Below are 17,204 nucleotides of genomic sequence, written 5' to 3'. Positions count from 1 at the left end.
TCTCTCTCTCTCTCTCTCTCTCTCTATATATATATATATATATATATATAATGCGTAACTTTCCAGTCTCCTTTAAAACACATTTGCATGTGTTTTTAAATTAATCTAAACCTGTAGATGTGATCTCTATTTATCATATTGTAGAAAATGGTGCATTAGATATATTTTTAGCTCAACAAAAAGACCAAAGATTCATATAACACCAAAATTTTGATTAACTAAAATTCAAGAATTCGGGTTAAACAGATTTGATCTAATGCATAGTTCTTAGTGAATAAGTAATGATAAACACATCTATAGGTTTGGATTAAGCTGAAAACACATGCAAGCGTGTTCATATATATAGAGGTTAAAAGTTGCTACAATCCTTTGTTTCTACAAATGATTTAGCAACTTCCATTTTTTTGTCTAGTTGACCATATGGATGTGATCTAAATGTTTTTAGTGTAACTGATTTTTGAATCTCCATAATCTGACTTGTGTACAGGTTTTCCCAGCGATGCAAAAATGGACAGTTGTAAATGCACCAATTTCTTGTCTAAAAAGAACATGGTTTTTCATCTAAAAACATGATCCAAGGATTGTTTCCCACTAAATTGAGCATGCTGAACACATTTGCGAGGTTGGACCGAGTTCAAACAACTTGAATTGTGAGATTTCAACTAAATTGTAACTACAATCTACCGTATTAAATATATACCCTATATACAGTTAATCACCAATGAAAGCTAAACAAGCGTGGGTTTTACCGTGTGTTATCTACTGTCAGAAAATGGAATAAGCATGCCGCTCTTATTTTAACTCATTCTAACGCTAAGTTTGTCCCCACTTTAGATTTTTCTTTCTTCGTTAGTATAGCGAAGCTCTGCTTATGTTAACTATTACTAATATCAGACACAACTCAATAAATTGATTGATCTGCATCGACCATTCAAGGAATGCCCTAAGATCACATCTTTCATCAAGATTAATTGCCCTTAATATGATCATTCTTCGTGACAACGAGTATCTCATTCGCAATCATCGATACATGTCTTTTTCATCAAATCATTATCATAAAAACAGTGATCAGGCCATTGTCTTCAGAATATCACGAAAATGATATTCCTCTCGAGACATCTTGTGAATCTTTTGGTGAATGGTGATCAAAATTTTATATAAAAAATAATGTTTTTATTAGATAAGACGATTGGACCTGATTTTGCAAATTATTCACAATATCTTACACTTGAAAGTCAAAGAATGCTCAGAAACGAATGCAATAAAAGAATGACTTCATTTTGTGTAAGAATGAACAATGTATGACTGTATTTTGTGAAAGAATGAAATAAATGCAATAAATGAGTAATGAAAGAATAAAATGAATGCAATGAGCAACTTCATTTTCGCAAAAGAATGAAAAATTCTCACGCATATAAGCAAAATGAATGTAAAATTTTTTGCAATGATTGCAAAGATGTGTTCTACATGCTTGATTTCATAGGAATTTCCATCAATCAAACTTTACATTCAGATCCATCAATCAAGACATGATTTTCTCATTAAAAAAGGTTTCCTTTTCTCTACGAACACAAAAGCCAGAAATGTTTCCTATAACCTTAAAATGAATTCCCATGCTGGAAGATGAATAGAAGATGGAGATTTGAAACTGCATGACGAGGGCAGTACAATCCAACAGGCACCATATTTGGTTTTCTAAGTTGCTTTTCATTAACCTTAACACATTTTGACAAAACATTTGATTTAGATCAATTCATTGTTTCCCCAAAAGGAAATATATAGGATCTCTATGAAAACTTTTTCTCAAAACATGAATCCATGACATAGCAAGAGCACTTTTTGGAAGTAACCACAACAGTTAGCGAGCATTTTTCTGGAGCTCATCACGACCATCATATGGCCGATAAGGGAAACGTGCAAACTGAATCCTCAATAGTGGTGCATCTGGCTTCTTATCATCAAACATATATCCTGCCAAAAGAGAAAAACAAATAAAAACTAAGCAGCAAAATTGGATCTAGGCGTCCTCAAGGCATGCACAATTTTTTTTTTCTGTCAAGAAAATGTGATTATCATATTAAATGGGAAAACCTCGAGTTTATAAACCTTCACCAAAGATTTGGAGTTTCAAGTTTCAACTAGGAGGAATTAATGCTTCAGAAGGTGTGCATCTCTCAGCTAAATAAAAACTCCTAGGGGATGTTTGTTTCAGGAGTGAGAAAGAGAACCAAATCTCATGAATTTTTTGACACGGTGGTAGAATCCTGTCAAATAATTTTCATAAGAAACAATCTTATTTTGTGTAGGTTATGTTAAGTGGGAAACTCACAAGGTAAGGTGGGCCCCACATGCAAAAAGTAACATTTTTGCATTTATTATGACTTACCGTAAGAGTGGTGGTTTCATTTTGAATGAGAGTGAAAAAGCTAATGGGTCACACATGCAAAAAAGTAGGCTTTGGCATTTATGAAAGAAGCCCTTGTCAGAAAAGATGGTGGAAAATTTGTTCCCGAGGGAGAGGGGAGCATATGGAACAGATTTCATATGAAACCCACAGTCAACGGTATTTGGCTTTTCATTGACTGTGGACCCCACCAAACCCCAAGCTTCAGCGTGTTTGTTTCACCCCCTCAGAAAATGTTCATTTCATATGAAACAGAGCTGTTTCATATGAAAATAACGTGAAACAAATGCCCCTTAATGTTTTAGCTTGTTCAACCAGAAGTCATGAATGGGTGACCATCATATATGGAACATTTATGACAAGCACCAAAACAAAAAAGAATAGTTCATATAAATCGTATTGTGCAAATGTGAAGCCAAAGATATCACCAATCACTTTCTGTAAGAGGTTGATCTTTGAAACAAATAATGATAGTGCAAGGATGCAAATCAAAGCACTAGACTTAAGAGAAAATTTTACCAAATAGCATTAATTTTTTATTATTCCTTCTTAAGCACTGAAAGAAACTAGTATAAAAGTTGATAAGATAAATGCAGACAAAGTGGCTGACACTGAAATTTAAAATTCAAATACAGATGCATAATTCAAAATGCTGGTGAGAGTACGGATAAGAGGGAACTGAAATATAGGAACCTTAAATACTACAATTTTGTGATAGATTTTACTCCCCATGACTTGTCCACCATAAGCTTCATTCAAATGCGTAGTCTAAGATTCTAAAGCTTGACAGTCTATAGTTACCAGAAGCACATAGAAATGCAAGCCTTGATTTCTGGGCAGCGTGAAGCGAAAGAACTTGAGAATCTCAATTCTCAACCACATGGGAATCCCAATTCAGTCATAACACAATTTGGATGTCAGAATTTTTATGAATTTTAATATAATATGAATAAATTTTTTTATTACTTCACAAGTTTATCTTTTAGATGAAAGAAATCAAAGATAGCAAAACTTTAAAGAAAAACTAGACGTAAATCTAAGGAGAAACACATTATTTATGTCATCACATTCAGAGTTTCTAATTACATTTAAACAATGAATATTTCAGACAATCCTAGAAAATTTATCTTAGAACACACCTTGAAGAGCTTCCAAAGCAGTTCCTGCACATTTTGCATCCTTGAATTCCACAAAGCAAATAACAAAAGCTTTACCATTCGACTGCAATCCAATTATTAAACAAATTACACATCCCTCCACATGACACTTAAAACAGTTGAATGATGAGATTAGCTAGGAAGCTGAATATGACATCAAATAATGGCCATGAAGAAGATGAACACAACATGGAATTAAGGTCATTTTTATAAAATGTTAATCATTGGTAGATTTCTACTTAGACACACTGCCATATTGATTAGAAACTTTCACAATATATGCCTTCCGGGGAATTATCTAATATTTCAAAGGACCAATACAACCCATTTTTACCAAAAACAAAGCAGCATTATTGATGTAGATCCTAGTAGCCACAAGCTACAGAATTGTAGCAGTGGAGATATGAAGATGCAACACAAGTCATACTCCAATCACTGATATTGACTTGTTGCTTCAAATTATGGGCAAGTACATGCAGTGACAGCTTTAAAGCATGAAAAGCAATCAATTTCTCCATATAGAGTTAACGCCTTAACCACCAAAAAAAGATATAAACAATCTGGATTCTAAAACACTTATATATAGGAAATTTAAGAAACAATAAAAAACTATATGGACGTCTGCTGGAGGTGTAAACAAATAGTTCAGATGCAGCAACATAACCATTAATTCTTAATCATGTTAAATTTTTTTTATCTAAAACAGACTGTGCCATCTCTGTTATAAAAACCCAGAAAGGTTTTAGTTTAGGGGGAAGAATGCAAGAATGAGGTACTATTGCTAACAAAACAATTCATTTGATTAGGAAAGACAGAGAGCCAGCATTCAATCTGGATGTGGATTTAGAGAAGGCGTCCGCTGGGATTTCTTGCATTTAAGTTTCTCTCAAACAGTTCTTTTTCATCGAAAAAAATGTCTTTGAAAGAAAGTTATATTGAGACGTGATGTTTGAGTCTGGATCCAGATACAGATCTGAATCCAGACTGATGTCTTGATGTTAATATGTATTTTGTATATTGTTTCCAGCATTGCCCCTCTTATGTAAGAACCCTTGTATATTAGTCTCAGGGTTATTATTGTAAAGATGTCAATACACAAAGGAACCCACGACCCACAATGGGATTTGCATGGACTTTTGTGCTGCAGCCCTATCTTCTCCAAACTCTCTTCTTCTCTTGATTTCGGGTGATGCATCCCTGATTTACATGGTATCAGAGTGTGGTTGGGTTTCGATCTTCTCATTCTGGTAAAGTTCGGAAAGATCTTGGCTTGTTCCTCCTTTTCTTTCTTGCTTCTACCTTTTCATTATTCCTCTCATTTTCGTTTCAGATCTGGAAAACCCTAAATATTGTTTTCTCTTCTTATCCAAGGCCTTTCTTCTCATTGTTTCAGATCTGAATCTTGGTCAAGAGATTCAGATTTTTCTCTTTTTCCAAAACGTTATTTTGATTCAGATCTGCTCCTCTGATTCAGATCTAAATCAAGATTCAGATGTCTCTCCTTTGCAAATCATCCAGATCTGAATCTGAATCAAGATTCAGATCCGTCTCTCTTTTGCAAGTCATCAACCCATTTAGATTCAGTGTTTCAATATCCTTTCCCAGATGTGAATCTGAATCAAGGTTCAGATCTGCCCCTCATTTTCAAACCTCGATCAGGAAATTCAGATCCTTCAAAAAAAAAGGGGGGATCTATTTCTTGTTTTCTCAACAACAAACAACAACTATGCCTTCATCCCAAAACAATTGGGGTCGACGATATGAACCAAAAAAGAAAATCATTATGGGCCTTCCACATGAATCCTTTTCCTCCAATCATTTTTATCCAATGCCATGTCCTCGGTGAGGTTCAAAGCATTCATATCCTTTCCTATCATCTCCATCCAAGTCTTCTTAGGCCTACCCCGACCTCTTTTAACTAATATATTTTCCCATTTCTCCATCCTTCTAACTGGAGCATCATTAGGCCTTCGCCGAATATGTTCAAACCACCGTAAACGATTCTCTCTCATCTTGTTTTCAATGGATGCAACGCCTACCTTCTTACGTATCTCCTCGTTTCGAATCTTATCTTTTATTGTATTTTCACGCATCCATCTAAGCATACGCATCTCAGCTACACTCATTTTTTGAATATGATGTCTCTTGGCAGCCCAACATTCCGTACCATATAATAAAGCGGGTCTAATTGTCGTCCTATAAAACTTTCCCTTCAACCACAATGGCATTCTATGATCGCACAACACTCCAGTTGCACTTTTCCATTTCATCCACCCAACCTTTATCCTATGATTTACATCTCCATCAATTTCTCCATACTTTTGAATGATAGATCCCAAATATTTGAAACAGTCATCCACCGATATTTCTTACTCACCAAGCTTCACTACACTCCCATCACTACTTCGTTGCTTACTAAACCGACATTTCATATATTCTGTCTTACTCTTACTCACTACACTCCCATCGCTATTTCTTGTTTTCTCAAAAAAAAAAATCAATAAAGTTATTATTCCTGCACTGATATTGAAGGTATCATTTTGCTGTTGTTGATAAATTTCTTTTCGTGACTGAGTCTGCCTGCAAAAAAAAAACACAGACAGACACACCAACGTATTACTGAACCTATTGATTTCCTTTCGATTTATTTAACAACAATGTTTGAGCTGTGACTTTAGTTTATTCCTCGGTTATGGATTCTTCTTCATCTTCTTCGGCCATGTCATCTAGCTTTCTCAATCAGCTAGTTTCAAAAAAATTGTCTTACTTCCAATTTCCTCACTTGAAGAGCAATAATTTCTTTTATTCGAAGCCAAGATCTCTCGGGAAACTTGGATGAGTTGGTTAAAATCCCACCAGAATTTGTCTTGCAGGAAGAAAAAGATGAAAATAGCGTTGTTACTACTGTTGTTCATGTTCAAAATCCAGAGTAATAGAGTATGTATCATGGATGAAGCGTGATCAAGCACTTGTGGTCTATATCACATCTACTCTCTCACATGAGGGCTTAGTGAGCATCCCTATAGGCTGCACTTGTGCAAACATATTCACAGGTTTCAGAGACGAGTTAACTATTTGAAAAAAGAGTTTTTGAATCTTAAAAAAGTCTCTATGTCATTTATGGAGTACCTTAATAAGATGAAAGAAATAACTGATCAGCTTGCCATGGTCGGTTAGCAGATTCCTGATAAAGACAAAGTGCAACACATGCTCTCAATGGGCTTGAACCCGAGTATAGCATCTTCTATACCACTATGTCATGCTTTGATGAGTTGCCCACGTTCGAAGCCTTGCGTCCAAAGTTGCTTCAATTTGAGATGAATATGACAGAAGCATCAGAGAGTATAGCCATAATGTACTCATGTCAGGTACATAGTATGGAAGCTAAGTCACAGGGACTCGGCAAAACAGGTGTCGCACCCGCGTCGACGTGAAGCGACGCGGGTGTGGCACTGGGTGCGGTCAATGCACCTAGGGTCATTTTTGTCCACTTTTTGGCGTTAAAAAAAATCCCCCGATGAAAAGGAGGATTAGGGCAAAAAAAAAAATTGCCCTTAATCTCTCCTCTCCCCCCGAGCTCGAGTTCTCTCCTACCGACGCCCCAGCTCCACCACACAGGCTCCTCCTCTCCTTTCGCGGGTATGTACCCTCTCTCGCTCTCTTCTTGTGTCGGCAGGGGAGGGGCCGAGCCCCCCCCCCCCCCCTGCACCCTCTTGCTCTCTTGTTGGGTCAGCAGGGGAGGGACCGAGCCCCCCCCTCTCGCTCCCTCTGTTTTCAACAGGTGAGGGGTCGAGCCCCCCCCCCCCCCCCCTCACTCTCTTGTTGGGTCGGCAGGGGAGGGGTCGAGCACCCCCTTCCCTTCTCGCTCTCTTGTTGGGTCAACAGGGAAGGGGACAAGCCCCCCCCCCCCTCTCGCTCTCTTGTTGGGTCGGCAGGGGAGGGGCTGAGCCCCCCCTGCTCCCTCTGTTTTCGGCACAGGACTCTGGCTCTCTTTTTGGGTCGGCAGAGAAGGGGCCGAGCCCCTCCCCCCTCTCGCTCTCTTGTTGGGTCGACAGGGAAGGGGTTGAGCACCCCCCCCCCCTACTCCCTCTATTTTCGGTAGGGGAGGGGCCGAGCCCCCCCTCTCGCTCTCTTGTTGGGTCGACAAGGGAGGGGCTGAGCACCCCCTTCTCCCTCTGTTTTCAGTAAGGAAGGGGTTGAGCCCCTCCCTGTTTTTGGCAGGGGAGGGGTCGAGCCCCCCACCCTACTCCCTTTGATTTCAGGGGAGGGGCCGAGCCCCCCCCCCCCCTCTTGTTGGGTCGGCAGGGGAGGGGCTGAGCACCCCCTGCTCCCTCTGTTTTCGGTAGGCAAGAGGCTGAGCCCCTCCCTGTTTTTGGCAGGGCAGGGGCCGAGCCCCCCACCCTACTCTCTTTGATTTTAGAGGAGGGGCCGAGCCCCCCCCCTCTCGCTCTCTTGTTGGGTCGGCAGAGGAGGGGCTGAGCCCCCCCTGCTCCCTCTGTTTTCGGCAGGGGAGGGGCTGAGCCCCCCTCGCTCTAGCTCTCTTGTTGGGTCGGCAGGGGAGGGGCTGAGCCCCCCCTTCTCCCTGTGTTTTCCACAAGGGGAGGGGGTCGAGTATACATGATTTGAAATATTTAATGTATTTTTTTTTTGTGTTTTCAGGATAAAAATGACGGATAAAGGGAAGGGACTTATGTCATCCTCATCCCAACATGTGAATTCTGCTGCTAGTTTTGCTGATAGTTGCAGTGGGATTGATGATGTGGGGCCACTATGGGTACAATTAGATAAACTTGCAAAAACTGGAGAAGGAGGTGGTGGAAACAAGAGATTTCGATGCAAGCTCTGCGAAAGAGATTTTGTTGGGTCTTACACAAGAGTAAAGGCTCATTTGTTGAAGATACCAAGACATGGCATTTCAGCTTGCAGAAAAGTTGATGAGGCAATGTGAAGACAATACAAGAAAATACAAGAAGAATATGAGAAGAGAAAGGCAATGGCCGATTCTTCTGCAGTTAGTGTGCCATTTGCAAGCCACCAAGAAGATACAACAACAACAACAACAACACCTTCATCCCAAACAATTGGGGTCGACGATATGAACCAAAAAGAAAATCATTTTGGTTCCTCCACATGAATCCGTCTCCTCCACTCATTTCTATCCAATGTCATGTCCTCGGTGAGGTTCAAAGCATTCATATCCTTTCTTATCATCTTCATCCAAGTCTTCTTAGGCCTATCCCAACCTCTTTTAGCTAATATATCTTCCCATTTCTTTATCCTTCTAATCGGAGCATCATTAGGTCTTCGTCGAATATGCCCAAACCATCGTAAACGATTCTCACTCATCTTATTTTCAATGGATGCAACGCCTACCTTACGTATTTCCTCATTCCGAATCTTATCTTTTAGTGTCTTTCCACACATCCATCGAAGCATACGCATCTCAGTTACACTCATTTTTTGAAAATGATGTCTCTTGGCAGCCCAACATTCCGTACCATATAGTAAAGCGGATCTAATTGTCGTCCTATAAAACTTTCCCTTCAACCGCAATGGCATTCTACGATCGCACAACACTCCAGTTGCACTTTTCCATTTTATCCACCCAACCTTAATCCTATGATTTACATCTCCATCAATTTCTCCATTCTTTTGAATGATAGATCCCAAATATTTGAAACAGTCATCCACCGCTATTTCTTGCTCACCAAGCTTCACTAACACTCTCATCACTACTTCGTTGCTTACTAAACCGACATTCCATATATTTTGTCTTACTCTTACTCAACGTAAAACCTCTTGCTTCCAAAGTCTATCTCCATAATTCTAACTTAGCATTAACCCCAGCTCTAAACTCATCAATCAAAACAATATCATCAACAAACAACATACACTAAGGCACATTTTCTTGAATTGATCTCGTAAGTTCATCTATCACTATAGCAAAAAGGAAAGAGCTTAATGCAGATCCTTGATGTAACCCAACCGTTATAGGAAAATTGTTTGTCACCCCTCCATAAGTGCGGACATTGGTTACTACTCCTTCGTACATATCTTTAATTATACTAATGTACTTGAGAGAGATACATTTCTTCATCATTGTCCACCAGAGAACATCCCTAGGTATTCTATCGTATGTCTTCTCCAAATCAATAAAAACCATATGCAAATCTTTGTTCCCCTCTCTATATCTCTCAATAAGTTGTCTAAGAAGATGTATAGCTTCCATAGTTGATCTTTCAGGCATAAAACCAAATTGATTCTCCGATATCATGGCAACCTTCCTCAACCTATACTCAATCACCCTCTCCCAAAGTTTCATAGTATGACTCATGAGTTTTATACCACAATAATTTGTGCAATCTTGTATATCACCCTTATTCTTATAGAGAGGCACCACAGTACTCTTCCTCCACTTATTAGGCATCTTATTTGTCCGCCAAATCTTGTTAAAAAGATTTGCCAACCATACTAAACCTTTGTCACCCAAACATTTCCAAACCTCGATAGGTATACCATCTGTGCCAACTGCCTTTCTGGATTGCATTTTCTTCAAAGCCTCTACCATTTCTTTCTTTTGAATCTTGCGCATGAAGTCACGATTTATCTCATGAAAAGGAATGGAGAAGACTCCAAGATCCTGGGCATGTCTTCCATTAAATAGCTTATCAAAATAATCTTTCTCTCTCTCCTTAATCTCCTCATCTTTAACTAAAACCCTTTGCGTTGAGGAACGATACAAGCAACATTCAATACATATGGAAAAGAAGAATTTGATAGAAAAGTTGGGAGGTATTTTTATTTTGGTTCACTCCCATTTAATGCGGCTAGAAATCCTTATTGGAAGGATTTAGTAACATCCTTGGCAAATTTTAATTTGAGTGGTTATGTACTTCAAGTTCAGAAAAAATACGAACCACACTTCTTGTAGAAGAGAGGGCAAATGTGAAGAGGTTGCTAGAGATTAAAAAATATTCATTGGAGCAAAATAGAGTTTCTATTATGTCTGATAGATGGACAAATATTCAAAGGCGTCCATTAATCAATTTCATTGCTTGTTCGCTTAGTGGCCCAATATTCTTGAAAGTCGTTGATGCATCTGGGGAATATAAAAATGCAGAGTATTTGAGGGGATTGTTTACAAAAGTGATAAAAGAAGTGGGTGATCAAAAAGTGGTACAAATCATTACAGACAACGCTCCAGTTTGTAAAAGTGCAATGTTGAGTTTGGAGAGTGAGTACCCTCATATTTTTTGGACTCCCTGTGTAGCACACAGCTTAAATCTAGCCCTAAAGAGCATCTGCAACCCTAAATAAGAAGAAAATTCACAAGCATATGCTTTATGTTCATGGATTGAAGATTTAGAAAGAAATGTCAAAAGCATTAAGAATTTTGTTGTTAACTACCATCATGCTAATGCTATATTTAATAGGCATTCTGATTTGAAATTATTGAAGGTCGTTGAAACACGTTTTGCGTCCATCATTGTGATGATGAAGAGGATTAAAAGAGTGAAGAATGCTTTGATTAACATGGTGACTGATGAAAATGGACATTCTATCGTGTTGATGATGATATCAAGGCTCAAGAAATTAAAAAATTCATTCTTGATGATGAGTTTTGGAACAGAGTTGTTTACTTCCTTCAATTTACGCAACCTATTTGAGAAATGTTAAGAGAAGTTGATAAAGATGAGCCCATGCTTCACAGAGTTTATGAAATGTGGGATAATATGATTAAAAAAATACAAGTTATAGTTTTCAAGCATGAAGAAAAAAATCCTGCATTGGATGATTCAAATTTTTTAATCATATTCGTTCAATTTTAGTCAGAAGATGGCATAAGAGCAACACTCCTTTGCATTGCATGTCACATTCTCTTAATCCAAAATATTATGCAAATAAGTGGCGGGCTGGTGGTATTGGTCGTGTCCCTCCAAATTTAGACCCAGAGCTATCAAGACATAGAAATATGCGTATGACAAGACTTTTTCCATAAGCATATCTTCTACATCAAGTCACACAAGAGTTTGAAAAAATTTTATCTTCGAGATTATATGTACCGGCATTATTCGCGAGAGAAGAAGATAATATAGAGCTTATCACAAGGTGGTCAACATTTGGATCAGAAACATCTCTTCTCCAACATCTTGCATTAAGATTGCTATCAGAGCCTGCTAGTTCATCTTGTTGTGAAAGAAATTGGAGCGCATATTCTTAAATCCACAACATGAAGAGAAACAAACTCACCAGCAAGCGTGCAGAGGATTTAGTATATGTTCATTCAAATCTTCGATTACTTTCACGAAACAATGATGAATACAGGTACTAATTTGCTCTCTTAGTTATTTGATTATTTCTTAGTTTTCATTTAAATATACTTGTATTGTATTTATCATTTTCAAATTGGGTTTGTAACGCAGACAAGGAACATCCAAATTTTGGAATGTAAACCCAGAAGAGTGTGACTTCGAGAGAGAACATGATTTCAACATAACATGGATTTAGCTGAGCCGAGTATTCCTTCCAATAATACATTTGATGATAAAGAAGAAAATTATTAACATTCATTACTTCATCCGGATATACTTTGGTATGTAATTTAGTTCTTTTATGTTTTACTTATTTGATTGATATTTAGGTCAATTTATGTAATTGCTTTACTTATTTGATTGATAATTTGATATTTAGGTTGATATACTGCATGCATGATGAATGATATTATGACAATGTTAAATGTTAAATTGTTAAAACTTCAAAATTATATATATATATATATATAAATTTTTTTTTTACATTTTTGCCCCTGTCGCACCCCCGTACCCGGGTTTTTTGGAAGTGCCGCATCCCCGCACTCGCACCCGCACCCGCACCCATGTGACATAGTATGGAAGAGGAAGAGGTGGTGTAAGAGGAGGACGAGAACGAGCACGCAGATGAAATCAAGGAGGTCGTGGTTTGCTTCCTCTTCCCAATACTCCTATTCCCTATCAAGGCAAGAAAATTCTCACATGCTTTATCTATAGGAAACCAGGCCAAGTTAAAGCTTGTTTAAAGATTATCCAAAGTATACTGGAGACAACTCCTCACAAGGAAAGAATGTTGCAAAATTAGGGGGGGACAGAACAACGGTTACGATGGATAAGCAACTTTTCTTGGCTGTTATTGCAGGGCTGAATCTAAAACAAAATGATCAAGGAGCCTGGTAAGTGGATTCAAGAGAGACAAATCATATCACTGGGGATGCAAGTAAATTTAATAGCTTGACTCCTTTCTTTGATAAAGATAAAGTTATTCCTGGAGATGGAACTCGTCACCCCATTACACATAATGAAAAAGTACTTAGTCCCATGTCTGATTCCAATATTCAATTGTCTAATGTTTTTCTTGTTCCTAATATAAAAAAGAATCTTGTTTTTGTTTCTGAACTTATTTATGATATTAATTCTTGCATCGTTTTTACTTCTTTTGCTTATGTGGAGGATCTTCACATGAAGAGAATGTTCACTAAATGAAAGAGGCACGGGAATATGTATCTCTTCAAGGAAAATTTGTTTGTCAGTATTCAGAACAAGTCCACTGAAAAATCTAGAAACTCTTCTTCTCCTTGTTTCGTGAATCAGTCCGAGTCAAATCAGCTAAGAGTCTAGCATAGTCGCCTAGCACATTGTAATAAGGCTTTTATTGAAAAGCTTGTTTTTAGTGGTCTAGTTTCACGGTCAAGTCTGAGTCAAGAGTCGAATAATGAAATTTGTCCTAGTTGTAAAGTGTCAAAGAGTCATGTATTACCTTTTACTTATAAAAGAGCTTCTAAATTGTCTGAAATTGTTTATTTTGACGTGTGAGGATTGGCTCCTAATTTTTCTTCCTTTGGGAGTCGATATTATGTCACCTTGATCGATAATTTCTCTCGGTATACTTGGATATATTTTATGAGAGACAAACATGAAGTTTTTAAAATCTTTAAAACTTTCATGCTTTGATTCGTAATCAGTTTTCCCTACCCATCCTTAATTTCCAGTGTGATGGTGGGGCGAATACTCTTAGAATAACTTTATTGATTATCTTAAAGAAAATAGAATCAGCCGGAGAGTATCTTGTCCTTGAACACCTAAACAGAATAGGCTTGCTGAGAGGAAGCATTGGCAAATAGTGGAGTGTTCTTGCCATGATGCATGAAGGGAGAGTTCCTTTGTTCCTCTAGACTGAAGCATTTCATATAGCAGTTCATAGCATCAATATGTTGCCAATGAAAGTGATGCAAGAAAGCTCACCATATTATGAGTTATTTGGACAACATCCAGATTATGATTGTCTAAAGGTATACGATTGCACTTGTTATGTTCACACAGAAGCATCCTTGAGAACAAAGTTTGATAAGAAAGCACATATTTGTAAGTTTGTTGGATATGCTAACTATTATAAAGGATATAGATGCTATGATGTTAAAAACAGGTGCATTCGTATTTCACGGAATGTCGTCTTTGATGAGTTGAATTTTGATTACAAGGACAACAAGACTGAAAATAGACACGCATTCAAATCAGCTATACCAGCCTTGGTTGAGTGACAACTTGTTTTCCGTGTAATCAGTCACAAATCATGATGAAATTGATTGTGCTAATGGTGAGCTTGCCGATTCAAAAGGTAGATTAGAGGAGCTTCCCATTGCTGAACAACAAATCAGTGATGCAGATTCAATAGATGGAAGGTTCAAGGGTATTTTTGTACAACCGCAAAAATCAGAGTCCAAAACAGATTTTGGAACAAGGAACCGTTGAATTACAGAATGATCAACCTGCCCAAACAGTTCAAAGATCAAGAAGAATTCGACACCCTATAGATCAATGGGTAAGTTATGAGAACTTTGGTACTGAGCATAAAGTATTTTTAACTGCTACTTCTAAACAGGAAAAACCTCGGTCTTATAATCAAGTTGCGAAATCCAGTAAATGGGTTGAAGCCATAAATGAGGAAATGCAAGTGCTATATGAATGCAAGACTTGGGATATTGTCAAGAGGCCTACAAACAAGAATGTTGTTGGATCAAAGTGGGTGATTAAATCAAATACAAATAAGATGGCAGTATAGAGAGATATAAAGCAAGGTTGGTTACAAAGGGGTTCACTAAAAAACATGGCCTGGACTATGAAAAAACTTTCAGTTCGGTGGTGAAAATGAGGACTATTTGAGTCATTCTCTCCTTAGTTGTCGATCATGGTTGGTCCTTGAGCCAATTAGATGTTAAAAATGCCTTTTTGCATAGAGATCTCAAGGAAGAAGTATATATAGAGCAACCACAAGGGTACAGTGAAAAGGATGTTGTTACTTATGTGCGTAAGCTAATCAGGGTCATATATGGTCTCAAGTAAGCATCCAAATCTTGGTTTGAAAGCTTTTTGCTTGAAATTCAGAAACATGGCTTCCGCAGATCCTATTTGGATCGGTCTCTTTACATTTATAAAGGTCGGGATGGATGACTATGTTGCTAATATATGTTGATGATATCATAGTTTCAGGCAGAGTTACCGGAAGCGCCTAGGCAAAAGGGGAAGCGCGCTTCGGAAGCGCGAAACGTCGCGCTTCCGAAGCATGAGGGGAAGCGTCCCCTTTTTTTGGGAAGCGCGTCCCCCTTTTATGGGAAACGCGCTTCCCATAAATGGGAAGCGCGCTTCCCCCACGTTTTCCCCACGCTTCCCCCTCGCTTCCCCATTTTTTCCATTTTTTCGCTTCCTAGGTCGCTTCCGGTTCGCTTCCTAGGTCGCTTCCGAGACGGTTCGGAATTTTCTTCTAAGTGGTCCCACGCTTCCCCGCTTCCTAAATTTTTGAAAGTGCCTCGCTTCCCGCTCCCGCTTCTCGTATCGCTTCCCGCTCCCGCTTCCCGTATCGCTTCCCGCTCCCGCTTCCTCGACTGGTAACTCTGGTTTCAGGGAACTCTAAAGAGCATGTTAACAAAATTAAGAAAGTGTTGAGCCGAAGATTCAAAATGAAAGATCTAGGAGATCTCAAATACTTCCTAGGAGTGGAAGTTGGTCGAAAAGAAGATGCATTGTTATTGACTCAGCACAAGAATACCATTCAATTACTTAATAAGGATGGGCTGAAAGATTGTAAGCTAATATTAACTCCAAGTGTATTGCAACACAAACTTGAACGTGATGAAGGGGACATTTATGATGATCCTACACGATACAGAGGCATTGTGGGTATGCTTTAGTATCTCACCTTTTCCCATTCTCATGTTGTCTATGTCGTGAATCAAGTTTCTCAATTCATGCATTGTCCATGAACCACTCATGTGGAAGCCATTAAACGAATACTTAGATACCTTAAGGGTACACTTGGACTTCATTATCAAAGGAGGAATAGTGGTAAGGACATGATGGCCGTTTCAGATGCAGATTGGACAGGGGATTCAGATAGAGGAGATCAGTCTCCTGATATTGTATTTTTTTTGGCAAAAATCAGGTTTCATAGAGTAGCAAGAATCAAAAGGTCGTAGCCTGATCTAGCACTAAAGTTGAATATCAATCAATGGTTGCAGCTTCGTCGGAGGTAACCTGGATTAGGTATTTGTTAACTGATTTAAATCAACAGACACAATCCTCTATATTGTTTAGTAATAATCAAAGCGCAATTAAGATCTCCCTTAATTCAGTTCAGCATGGAAGGACCAAGCATATTGAAATAGACCAACACTTTGTCAGAAGCAAGATAGAGAGTGGTGAGATCACGACACAGTTTATTGGAACTCAGGATCAAGTGGTTGATCTATTCACGAAGGGATTAAGCAAGCAAAGATTTTGGTACTTGAAAAGCAAGTTGTCCATGGTCCTCACATGCACAACTTGAGGGAGGCTATTGATACGTGATGTTTGAGTCTGAATCCAGACTGACGTCTTGATGTTAATATGTATTTTGTATAATGTTTTCAGCATTTTCTCCTCTTACGTAAGAACCCTTGTATATTAGTCTTAGGGGTATTATTGTAAAGATGTCAATACTTAAAGGAACCCACAATGGGATTTGCGTGGACTTTTGTACTGAAGCCCTGTCTTCTCCTACCTCTCTTCTTCCTTCTCTTGATTTCGGGTGACACGTCCCTGATTTACAAGTTAGGTTGGATCAAGGATATTCTTTTTATCAACCTCAATTTCTAACCAATGGCTGCATTCAGGGATCTTCGACAAGGAGATCCTCTCCTCTTTATTCATTAACTTGCAAGTGAAGATCTCAACCAACTTATGAACAAAAGGCAATAGAGTCTGGTTTTATTGATGGATCTCTATCCTAATCCCAACCCAGATTCAACTTGCTTTTCTAAAGATCTATGTCTTTGCACTAACCAAGGGCTGATGAGTCTAAATGTGGATCAAGGCTCCGTTTGGGAGCCTGGCGTCAAAGAGCATTGGAGTGGATTCACGGAATCTCAATGTTGTTGTTTACAATAAAGGAAACAACTAAAATGGAAATGTCATGGGTGTTGGCAACTGTAAAAGCCCTGAAATCCTCATTTCATACTTTAGAAGCATTATTTGGCAAATCTTGTTTCCAATACCCATCCGATGGTGATTTTGCCTGTCAACTTATTTTGATTTTTTTTTCAGAACATTTTTTTGCTGCAAAGTGACTCAAGAAGGCCA

General features: G+C 38.5%; 1 protein-coding gene across 1 annotated transcript in view; it reads right to left on the bottom strand.

Annotated features, from left to right (window-relative positions):
* Positions 1–1,686: 1,686 nt before the first annotated feature.
* The window catches only part of LOC149815125 (RNA-binding protein 1-like), a 67,653-nt gene continuing 52,135 nt past the window's right edge, over positions 1,687–17,204 (bottom strand). The window contains exons 5-6 of the mRNA XM_089990308.1: positions 3,544–3,625; positions 1,687–1,971 (exon numbers count right to left, since the gene is read on the bottom strand). Of these exons, the coding sequence (XP_089846434.1) occupies positions 1,859–1,971; positions 3,544–3,625 (195 nt within the window). The 3' untranslated portion in view covers positions 1,687–1,858. The remainder of the gene's footprint in view (positions 1,972–3,543; positions 3,626–17,204) is intronic.

This window comes from Nuphar pumila, chromosome 15, assembly GCF_984573655.1.
Source record: "Nuphar pumila chromosome 15, dmNupPumi1.hap1.1, whole genome shotgun sequence".
In the NCBI taxonomy this organism is placed as follows: domain Eukaryota; kingdom Viridiplantae; phylum Streptophyta; class Magnoliopsida; order Nymphaeales; family Nymphaeaceae; genus Nuphar; species Nuphar pumila.
The sequence above is the reverse complement of the archived record's forward strand: the minus strand, read 5'-3'. Positions and strand labels throughout refer to the sequence as shown.